Source organism: Chenopodium quinoa, unplaced genomic scaffold (assembly GCF_001683475.1).
Source record: "Chenopodium quinoa cultivar QQ74 unplaced genomic scaffold, ASM168347v1, whole genome shotgun sequence".
In the NCBI taxonomy this organism is placed as follows: Eukaryota; Viridiplantae; Streptophyta; class Magnoliopsida; order Caryophyllales; family Amaranthaceae; genus Chenopodium; species Chenopodium quinoa.
The window spans coordinates 907,559-919,804 of record NW_018743283.1 but is presented as its reverse complement, the minus strand read 5'-3'; the positions used below and the strand labels follow the sequence as shown (position 1 = coordinate 919,804).

The following is a 12,246-nucleotide window of genomic DNA, read 5'->3' as shown; positions in this document are numbered from 1 at the left end:
TTCTTAAAAAACAAAAATTAATTGTCCTAATCAATTGAAATAAAAATCTTATACTACCTTTACCAAAAAAAAACGGATGATTGAACCAACCAAGCTTGAAATATGCTGGATGGGAGTGATAATGGCGTCAATGAGAAAGAGGAAATAGTTCACATATATATATATATATATATATATATATATTAGAAAGAGGAGAAAATTATGAATGGAATAAATTAGCTAGTTAAATCTCTTGGTTTTCCAATGCAAATTAGCGTGTTTCAATGCAAGAAATAAAAAAAAGCATGCAATAATGACAGGCTTTGACAGATTGTGTGTCCCAATACAAAAAAAAAGGAGGCCCACTTGCACAAGTCATAACACCAAGATTTAATCTCAACCATCCATAACATAAAAATGGATGGTGTAAGATGGGTTTTCACCCTTAAATGGTTCTCACCTAAGCCATGGGTTCTCACATGATCCTTCTCCTATATATATATATATATATATATATATATATATATATATATATATATATATATATATATATATATATTATCATATCTCGTTAGTTTATAAGAGTGTTAGTTAAGAATAATTTGTATAGTACGTACGTGAGTAATTGGTGCATGACTGGTATGATATTTGACATACATTGTTGTCTTACCATTTTCATTTTTATTTGAACCAACTCTATTTCTTGAAACCCAAGTGGTGCGTGAACTTGATGGGTGGACATTTGTTAAGGTGAAAAGTTTAGTAGTTAATTGCTAACCTTTGGATTTCTTAACCTCCATTTTATGTCACTAATAACCGCTTTAATTTTGCGTTCACTTCCTATTCTTGTAAGCCATTCAAATCCCCTCCATTCAACTTCTCACTCCATCTATATTAAGAGCTATGTGCCGTGAGTCTTGGCTGCCAAACTCTCTTATTTTTTTTCCTCACACAATTCCACTCAAAATTAATCTATACTATTACACTCAAGGGGAGAAGGTTGAAGTGGGAAGCGTCGTTCTTTGGTTTTTCTTGTGTAACTTCTACTCTACAATAAGGTAACTAGCAAAATCTCTTAAACTTAGAATTTCATAGTTTAGATGTCAGATTACGAATTAGAGTGGGCTAAATTGTATTTTGCTAATCATAATCATGCACTTACTAGTCCTATCATATATGATTTACATGCTAGTTATATATGTGGTGGTGTAGGGGTTTCGTATGGTGGGTTATGGTTTACATGCGATTACTGATTGGAATTATACAATAAATCTGGCAATTGTAATTATTCATAGGAATTGGTGATTAATTTGTGAACTTGTTAATTAATCAATATATATGTCTTCACCTTATAGTGGAAAGTTTATTTGTGTTACTGTTAATGAAATAATATTATTCATTATCCATGTAAAATTGTTTGATTGTCCTACTGTTATGTTTATGACCATGCATCCTTGCTTAGTTTATATTCTAGGTTTGCCTAACTTACTAGCTATAATCATGAAGGTGGAACACTTGCCAAGTTATAAGCTTAATCATCCTTACCTTGCTAAGCCACGTATACTAGCTACTCATTTTGATACTACTAATTATAAAAACGAGAATTCATTATCCTAGCTTAATAATTTGGTTACACTTCTATGATTATGTTGGTATTTGGTTGCTTGATAACACCTAGGATGAATCTGTATCAACAGCTTTAGTTGTATAAAGTAACATATATATGCTTGTTTTATTGAACAAAACATTGTACTGACATGATTTTTTCTCCATCGGTCGTATGTTAAAATGTGTGTATTGGTTGACTTTATTTGGGGTCTATTTTAATTAGACGAGTACCGTTAAATTATAAGTTTTTTTGTTAATGGATTGGTTGATGAGCACGAGTGTAAGGCCGTCTTGGCTTCTCTACTATTTTTGGGTGATGTTTGAGTAAAGTATTTTATTATAATTTCTCTTAAATAAGTGAGGGTAAGAAGCCATTGGGCTGCGGGATCCAATGGTTAGAACATGCCAACTACTTGGGCTGCGGGACTCAAGTAGTACCACCTGGGTTAATTGTTGTCGTCCGGAACTACTCGGGCTGCAGAATTCGAGTAGGAAAACCGGGAGTTTGGCCATTCTTAGACACAGACGGCTGTGGGATCGTCTGGGGGTTCGCCCTGACAAACCTTAGGAAGTGGGCTGCGGGATCCACTAGCGTTCATTTCTACCTCAATTCATTTTTGTTTGAATAATCACTTTAATTATTACTCCTATGATTTGGGCTATTACACTATGAGCCTTAATTATTAATTCATGTTGTTTCTCTTAGAAAGCTAAATTGTTATGTTAAGAATTGTTATGTTTCTTGGTTGCATTCTAATGGCGTAGTCTTTCATGTATGCTTTGTGATTCTTTGTTTTAGGGAGAACTGCTAGTTACTCTCCACTGATTGTGGAATTTTTGTTGTTGTTACAGATGCTGAATGATTGTAGGATTATCACCATCTGGGCTGGGTCAGTGAGGATTGGCTTAAGGACCTACCCTCTTTTGTTGGCTATCATAGACTTTTATGAGGACGGCGTTAGAGAGTCCTTTTATGTTATAGTATTTCTCTAGATCCTTTTTGGTTTGTTTGATAGAGGTAGATACTAAAAAGACTTTTGATGTAACCCGTATGATGTTTTGAGTGTAATAAGGCTTTATAGGCTGTGTTTTGAACCTAGTTTCATCTATCTTGTTTTGAAACTCTAAACATAGGTCTTTCTTTTGTAAAACCCTTTCGTCTCTTAAGTGGCATTTCCGTCCTGATGTTATTTCCGCTGACATCTTTCCGTTGTTAAGGACGAGGTGTTACAAAAAGGTCCATTTTGGTTCTGTGAATGATAATGCTGCTTGTAGTGCTCCAAGAGTTCCGATACGTTCTGTTCTTCAAGCTGTTCAAAAGAATGATCAAGGCAATGCTAGTGGACATATAGCTACAAATGTTCCGAAGAGGTTGCATGTTGGTTCTTTAAATGATAATGTTGTTGTTAGGGCTCCAAGAGTTCCTATACATTCTACATCCTTCTTCTCAAAAGAATGTTCAAGCTGGTGCTAGTGCTTCAAGGGGTAATAATGAAAGTGCATCAAATGTTTCAGGAATTGATTATGTTGGTTCTTCACAGTTTTCTACCAAGTATGATAGATTTTTAGCTTTTTTTGATACTAATGTAGCCAAGAGATTGGCTAATAGTGGTAAATAAGAGAGCTCATTAGTACTTCATACTTGTAGTATTTCATATATTGTTTTACACCATTATTGATATTATAATGTTTTTCTTCAAAATGTTGTTGTTAATACAATTCATTAATTTAGAATATTATTAACACTTGCAATTTTTTAATATATATGCTGAACATATGATTATTTGTTCACAATTATATTAATCAGTTATCATAGTCTTATTATTTTTAATATATATGCTGTACATTATTTGTTCACAATTGATCAATTATCATAGTCTTATTATTTTGAATCTTTACATTTTATTGACATAAATAATTATATTTTAATTTATGTTCAAATATGAATATATATGCTTATATAAATGTTCATATAATTATTTGTTATATGTTCATATTTGAAATGGTAATGGTTCATTTTTGAAATGATATGTAATATTGTTTGTACATAAAATTGATTAAAAAGAAATATCCAAATACAAACATATGTAAAATAATAACTAACAGTCTATATATGAAATATGTCTATATTGCTCATATAAATGAACATTCTTGCTTTTCTTGCTATTTAACTACTCTTTTTCCAACTTTCTTGCTTTTCTTCTGTTAATTCTAGACTCAGTGTTTTCTTCAAAAAGCATCAGTTCAGCTGTGTATTGCATCCTCAATTTCCTTATTTGGTTCAACTGTGAATGAGAATGAATTATAAGTTAAGAACAATTCTATGTTATATAAATGAACATTATATGTTACATAATTGAACATTTGATATACTTACGTTGTTTGCTTTCAGATCACAAATCCATTCTTCATAGGATCAGCAGTAAAAGTTTCCATATGCTTCATGATGTAGACTCCACAGTTTGTGTAGTCGGCATTGCTGCGCCATTTCATTTTTTTCCAATACAATTTGATAATCTTCAATGTAACTTGCATCTTCATACCCAATGTGTTTCATGTATGCAGCCAATCCTTTTAGCTGTTATGAACATTTATCAATCAATAAGTGAATATTTATTAATTAGAAAATGAACATTTAAATTATATATAATAAAAAATTAGTCAATTATCAAAATGATTGAATAATATTTTAACTTGCAATCATTTTTGGTTGGTCAAGATACTTTTGATATACTGATACATGTTATGGTAGCTTTCTACTGTCGATGATATGAATGGTATCCTTCATATAATTGATGCACAACACGAAAAAATGAATGGCAGTTGCTACTGGAAAAAATATCTGAACAAATAATAAATTGTTATTGAACATTTAATTTATTAGAATTGAACATATTATAATATATGTATTGATGTTACCTGTTTGTATCCAACAATGCTTTTGATTTTGTACATCTTCAATTCATTGTCTATTCTTTCTATGAATTCCTTAAATATTTTTTCCATTGTTGATCCTTCTCTGCAGACATTATTGGTGCACATAATTTGCTGCATTTTTAAACATGTAAACGTTAATTGATAAAACCTTTGTTGAGTAATAAATATCTAAAATAATTGAAATAAACTTACATGTGGCATTGTTGAGAAATATATGTTGTTTTTTGTGTTCTTATGATTTAGAATTGTTGCCCATGAATCTATGACACAATTCATAACTTGTACATCATCTCCAAGTGTTTTCATTTTTGCTCTATTTATGTTATTTAATCCATCATGATATAAAAGTGTACTGCAAATGAACATTAAGCAATGTGTAAATGAGTAATTTCCCAAGAAACTTATAAAAGTTAATGTATTATGAATAAGTTACCTTTCATCTTCTCCACTATAAGCAAAGTCACATACAAGTTGATTCATTTTTTGCTCATCTTTAAAAAGATCTTTGTATTTGACCATATATGGAGATCTAAATGCAAGAGGAAGAGTTTGGGATTGACGTTGTAGCCTCTTTGATGAACTGAACATATTATGAACCAAATATTATCATATATGTATATACAAATGAACATTTAAAATAATTAGAAAATTAAGGATTGTAATTTATACCTCTCATATATCTTCTTTTCTTGTTGTGTTTCATTTGACTTCTCGATGACTTTTTTTTATATTTTCTTCCCTGAACAAAAAGTAATTTATATATGAACATATTGGTTTCCACAAATGTTCATTTATTTGTTGAGGAAGATATGTAATATATTTACCTTTTGTCAGTATCTCAGGAAGATGTATCTTTCTTCTTTTTCTTCATTGTCAAAATTTTCTTATGTATCTCCATTGTTAGATTTTTCATTTGTTTTCTGAAAAATAAAGTGAAGTTAGTAACATAATGTTATGTTTATATTTTAACAACTAAATTATTAATAGAAATAGTTTAAACCACACAAAAACTAATTAATATTACAATAACATGTTGAAATTCATAAATTACATAACCCTTAATTGTTCTTGATTTAATAAAACATTCTTCAAAGTTACATAAACCTTAATTGTTTTTTTTATTCAACAAAATAAACTACATTATTACTAATAATACATAGGACATCACTAATTGCTAGGGGTTTTGTTTTTTACACATGTTCCTGTTCACTTTCCTTGTTCCTTATAACTTCACTAGCTGCTGGAGTTTTATTTTGTGAAATGTCTTCTCCAATTTTTTTTGTTTAACAGGCTCATTTTCAACTTGTACAAAACCAGAGGCTTGATTTTCAGTGCTCTTTGGATTTGCCAATTCTGCAATTTTTAAAATGAACATTAACAAATATAAACATGAACATTATCAAATATGAATATGAACATTATACATAATAATTATGAACCTTTTTTTTACATATAGGAGGAGATTTTCCAGTAGGATTTTCAACTTCTACAGAAGCAGAAACTTCAGCTGCAATAACACCCACTGTTGTAGATGTTGGATTTCTTGTATCTGATTTCATTTTTTACAAAAAAAAAAAAATTAGTTAAACATATCATTAAATATATTGAGTATCATATTTAAACATTTTTATTTTGTTCTTACCAATTTGTGGAGATAGAGGAGTAAGTCCCAAACTGAATGCTTTGTCGATGTTGAACTCCTCCTTTTTCTGTTTTCCTTTTTTGTTTTTATCCATATCAGCTGCTTTAAAAAATTCCCTTTCAGCTTCTGCAATTGCATTCAAGAAATCTTCCGAGCCATAGATTTCTTCATCTTGGCTTAATATTGATGGTTCTCTTGCCACTTTCCCCATAACCTCTACAACTTTCTTTACCAAGTCATTTTCAGGGAATATTTCCTTAGCTTTCAACAGTTTGCTTGATAGTTTTGACAAGGAACGATCAGTTTCAATCATCACATCAATGAAATCATTTATGAAAATCTATATTATAAATAAATTGTTAGATTTTAACCAATATATTTCATATTAAAGAAATGAACATTTATGTATTTCAAAGTGTTCATTTTACATACCTCAGGACTGATTTCAGCTTCTTCAACAATTCTAGGAAGTATCTTCCCTTTACCAAGTCCCAATTCCAATTCATTTTTTATTCTTTCAAGAACCATGTCCCGTTTCCAAACAGAAATAATTGGAATTGTTCTTGGTGGCTTTTTCCCCAATCTCTAGACTCTATCAAAATAGAACAGCTACAAAAGAAATAAAATGATTAATTATCAGATTATATATGATCAAGATTATATATGATCAATTATAAAACATATTTGATCAATTACCAAACAATAAATGAATATTTTATTTGATCAATTATCAACATATATTTGAACAATTATTATAACAAATTTGAACAATTATTTAAAAAATGAACATTATTATTCATACCATTAGAAATTGTAGGGGTCCTTTGTGGAATCCCTTGCTTAACTATTTTCTCCAATCAACATGGTTTTTCATCAGTGAATCAAACACATATTGACACCAATTCAAATTTTTAATATTTTCCTTGTGCATTGTTGAATAGAGAAACTTGTAATGGCATCGATTGTTTTGTATGCACTTTATCAATGCATTCACCGCCACCACCAAAAAGTTTGTAATAAAATCTTCATTGTCAGGTCTGTTTTTCTCAAACTTTTTGTCAATGTATTTTGCCACAATTTGGCTTACGGAAGGAATTTTTCCATTCCATTTTCCTCTCCACTTCTTCATAAAACCTTCAAACTCCTCACTTGCTTTTTTCTGATTTTTCTTCATCAATGGGTATTTCTCCCATTAGTAGACCATAAACTACTCTAACATCCTCTACTTCCACTTCAATCGAATGATTTTTTGGAAGTTCAAAAGTTTGATTGTTTTCTTCAAAACTATTCAAAATCCAATAACAGAAACTTCGATCTAATTGAGGTAACTGGATTTCAAGCAAGGCTCCGAATCCAATCTCCTGTATCTTTAATTTCTGTTCTGCACTCATTTTCTTTATCCATTGCATCAACTTCACATGGCCCCCTCTTGTTGATGCTTTCTCTTCTTGAAACTGTTCTTCATCAATTTCTTCAACTTCCTCTGCCTCAATTATTTCAGTTTTTGCTTTCCTTTTTTTCTTACCTTCACCTTCTGACTTATACACAACCAGCTCTTGCACATTCTTCTCAGCCTTTGGCTTCACTACGTTCTCCTCCTTCTTTGCTTTTTTATTCTTTGGCTTAATTTCAACCTCCTCCTCTTCCTCCTCCTCCAATTCATCATCTTCCTCACTAACAGGTTCTTGTTCAGCTTTATAGACAGATTCTTCACTGTCATCACCACTGTCAGAAGGATCTTTAGATGGTTCATCAGATGGCACTTCTTGAATTTTTTTTCTTTTTCCAACATTTTTCTTGGCAGCTGAAAATTGACATGAATATAAAAGTCAACATATATGATTATTCATGTATTTAAATGAATTTTAATCAAATGACAAAATGAACAAAATAGTTTTTATATATGATCATTCTATACATTGAAATTGAACTTTTATCACATATCATTGTATACCTGCTTTTCTTTTGCCAGCAACCTTAGAAGTTTTCTGCAATTGTCCTGCAGGTTTATTTTTTCCACCTATATAATTTTAAAGTTTTATATATTACATACAAATTTTAAATTAATTAAAACATAACAAACTTTTAATCAATTGAACATTTACCCTTTTTTCCTTGTTGTTCCACAACTTTCTCAGCAGGAGCACCAGCCATTTTTCTAATAGGTGCTTGAACATATTCAGCAGGGGCACCTGTCATTTGTTTTATTGGAGTAGGTGCTGCAGATTTCCTTGGAGAAATTCTTCTTTCCACACCTTTTTTTTTTGTGGATCCTTCAGCAGGATCAGTAGTTGCCTCCTTTTGACCTCCTTCAGCAGATTCATCTAACAAAACATCTATTGTGTTTTTAAACTTTTTGTTAGTAAAGATAAAAAATGTTCTATTTAACATTAAATACAAAAGTATTATGTTTACTTTGGCTTCTTGTAACTCTTGTATTTGGCACTATAGGGGTTTTATTTTTGTTTTTTCTTGCTACTGTTTTGTATCTTGGTTTCCTTTGGCTTGATTGTTCACTTTGATTTCCTTTGGCTTGATTGTTCACTCTTTTGAGATGATGGAACTGGATCATCATTTACACGTGCACTATCCAAATCCTCAGATATTAGATCAGTCTCATCCTCAATTTCATAATAATCACATGCCATTTCTGCTGCATAATAAATGATCAAAGGATAAATAGTAAATGATCATTTATGTAAAATAATGTAAAATGTTTATTATTTACAATATAAATGAACATTTTACCTTTAGTTTCTTTCTATGTTGCCTTTGGTATATTTTCCTTTTGCCCTGCTATGCATATTTTATCTTTGAAATAAATTAACTTTCTTGAACATTATATATTATGCAGATCCAAAATGAACTTTGTATGTAATAAATATGTACATTTTAAAATTTTACCTTTTAGCTCTGTTGTCTTTTGAGAGACATCTTCCACAGATTTCTCTATAGGGATTTTCTCATTTTCTGGCCCTTTATTCCCTTCTCCTAGTATAAGAATTATATTAGGGAAATTTGAAATTTATTAATCTTTTTGAACATTAAATATTATGTAGATTAAAAATGAACATTTTATCTAATAAATATGTACATTTTACATTTTTTACCTTTTTGCTCATCTGACTTTTGAAAAACATTTTCCACAGTATTCTTTTCAGTGTTTTTCTCTATTTCTTGCCTCTTTTCCTCTTGTCCTTCTAAGAGAATTAAATTAGTCAAAATTGAAATTGATTAATCTTATTGAACATTACAATAATTTATTATATATATAAAAAATGAACATTTTATGAAATAAATATGTACATTTTAACTTTTTACCTTTCAGCTTTTTCTTTTTAGGGCTTTTTTCTTTTTCAGGATTATTCTTCTTTACAAAATCTATTTTCTTCTATTTTTCTTCACCTGCAAAATTAATATGATTATTATAACTGATATATATATAAACATTAGACAAAATGTTCAATATATGTGAACATTTACCTTTGTTAAATTTCTTGTACAACTCTTCCCTTCTTTTGAGATTTTTCATGATTCTCGGTGTTGATTCATTGTACTTCCTGTAATTGTGAGATAGTGTTATGAAATTCTTTTATATAACATTATTTATTTTATTTTATTTAGTTATTCAAATTTGAACATACTTTGGGTTTTCTTCTATGTCTATATGTATTTGTTGCATCTTCTCCTTTAAAGTTGTTATTTTTGGCTTCTTCTGATCATCATTTTTGGTTTTTCTGATAATTCATTAAAAACATATATGAATATATAACTTTGACTAATTAATTATAAAATGAACATTTAGTCTATAAAAAATGAACATAAAGTCTATATAAAATGAAAATTTAATATTTCTTACTTTGGCCCAGTAGTTATCTTTTCTGTATTGTTTTTCCCCTCTGATTCAACTTCTTTTACCTTGCTGAAATCAATATTAGGTAATACTTTCAATAAAAAAAACCACATAAATGGTACACAAATGGACATTTATCTATAATAAAATGAACATTGTTTATTAATACCTTTGATCAACATTATCTTTGTCCTTTTCAGATGGAATTGTATCCTGTTTTTGCTCCACATTTTTGTCACTGAATAGTGAATATATTTATTAATTCTAATTTATTAAAAAAAATGAACAAGTATCATATGTAAAATGAATATTTTTGAATACAAAAGTTAGCATTAGCATACCATTGATCCCTACTCTCTTGTGCAGATTGATTTCCAATCTCATTTTGAGTAGCAGAGACATTCTCACTTTGTTCACTAAAAGAATTAGGATTATTTTATATAATATGACATTGAAGTATAAATAATTTATATGATGAAGTAGAGCGCTAGTTATTTTGGTATAAAGTTTTTATACCTCATTTGTTGATTTGTCTCTGGTGATCTTGATTTTGACATAATAAATTTCACTCGAACCTTTTTTTTTCACTAAAATTTTAAGAATTACCTAATAAGTTTGATATATATACACAATGTAGAATGATTGCATATAAAAACAACTATTTAATACATATAAACTTACTTGTTTAAAGTGTATCTTTGATAACTACTACCAAATTCATTTTGTTCAATAACTTTCTTTAGAGTTAATGGTTTAGATTTTCCATCTCTAAATTGAAGCAAGTGTATCACTCTATACGGTACATCACTACAATATAAATTAATTACATGGTATTAGTTTGAATGCATACAACTGAAATGATTATTATCATATTTCTATATGTACATGGAGTTTCAATTAAATGTGCATTTAAGCCTCAATGAATATTCAAAGAACAAATATAAATCATAACTATATCTATAAATGAATATTATGAGTATCAAATATGATCATATACGATTATATAATTAAGATCATGATAACATTATAAATAATCAAATCCTAATAACATATTAAACAATTATAAAACCATATGATCAGATACAAATAGCATATTAAAAATGAACATAATATATTCTGTAAATGATTATATACCTTGGAATTGGAGACATTTTTAGATATGTACCACTTGACTTTTCAATATCTTTTAAAAGTTCAGGATCTACAATTGGACTTTTTTCGCGGTTTTTTTTTCAATTTTTCTACTCTTGACTGAAGAGGTATTTCATCATCATCTCTGTTTTTTTTAATTAATTGTTAAAATCGCACTATAATTGCAAGGAATTTAACAAAAATAATTGTTCACACATAAAATCGCAAGAAATTGAACAAAATTAGGGTTCATACATTTCTTCAGTATTTTTCTCCGAATTACTCAGTTCTGAAGCGTTCTTCTACAAAATGTTCTTCTCTGAAATGTTCTTTTGCAAACTCACACTACAATCACAATAAATTGAACATAAATTAGGTTTCATACTTAAATCGCATTATAATCGCAAGAAAATGAACAAAATTAACAAAATAAATTACTCTTGTTCCGATTTTTTAGTTTCATCTTCAATGTTCTTCACTGGAGAGTTCTTTTCCGAAATTACTCTACAATCACAAAAAATTGAACCAAAAATTAGGTTTCATATCCAAAATCGTACTACAATTGCAAAAAATTGAACAAAACTAACAAAAAGAACTTACTCTTTTGGTATATCTTGTTCCGATTCTGCATGTTCACCTTGAATTTCAGACATTTGTACTAATTTTCGAGTAATTTTGAACAATTTTTTGCTGTAAATGCTTCGATTTTTTTAAATTTTATGAGAGAGAAAATGGAAGAATGTGGAGAGGAATATTTTAGAGAGAGAAAATGCTGGGTTTCTTTTTTTTTATTGTATATATAGGTGGGGTAGGGGCAGTTTTTAACTATGCAGTTATTTGTTTACTACGGTTAGTATGGGGTTAGTGGGTTAGTGGTAGCAGTTAGTGTGGGTTAGAGGTAAAACGCAGTGTTTAAGGGGGGGGGGGTGTAGGTAGTGGAAGCTACACTAGGGGGTAGGTGTTAAGAATTAATAATAAATTACACCCAAAGTAAAGTGGATTCTCTATTCTAATGACAGGTGTGGTCTAAGCCCATATTTAACGTGATGCTAATTACTTACATTGGTTACAATCTTGGACCAAATTCTATGTGAAA

At 29.5% G+C, this 12,246-nt stretch overlaps 1 protein-coding gene across 1 annotated transcript; it reads right to left on the bottom strand.

Annotated features, from left to right (window-relative positions):
- Positions 1 to 8,251: 8,251 nt before the first annotated feature.
- On the bottom strand, positions 8,252 to 11,803 carry LOC110735445 (vicilin-like seed storage protein At2g18540). The gene is made up of 11 exons (XM_021915637.1): positions 11,751 to 11,803; positions 11,589 to 11,654; positions 10,361 to 10,435; positions 10,189 to 10,257; positions 10,026 to 10,088; positions 9,811 to 9,903; positions 9,650 to 9,726; positions 9,277 to 9,366; positions 9,071 to 9,157; positions 8,712 to 8,819; positions 8,252 to 8,502 (listed from the first exon to the last, which is right to left on the bottom strand). The coding sequence occupies exons 1-11, from the start codon at positions 11,801 to 11,803 to the stop codon at positions 8,252 to 8,254; spliced, it is 1,032 nt and encodes a 343-aa protein (XP_021771329.1).
- Positions 11,804 to 12,246: the final 443 nt, after the last annotated feature.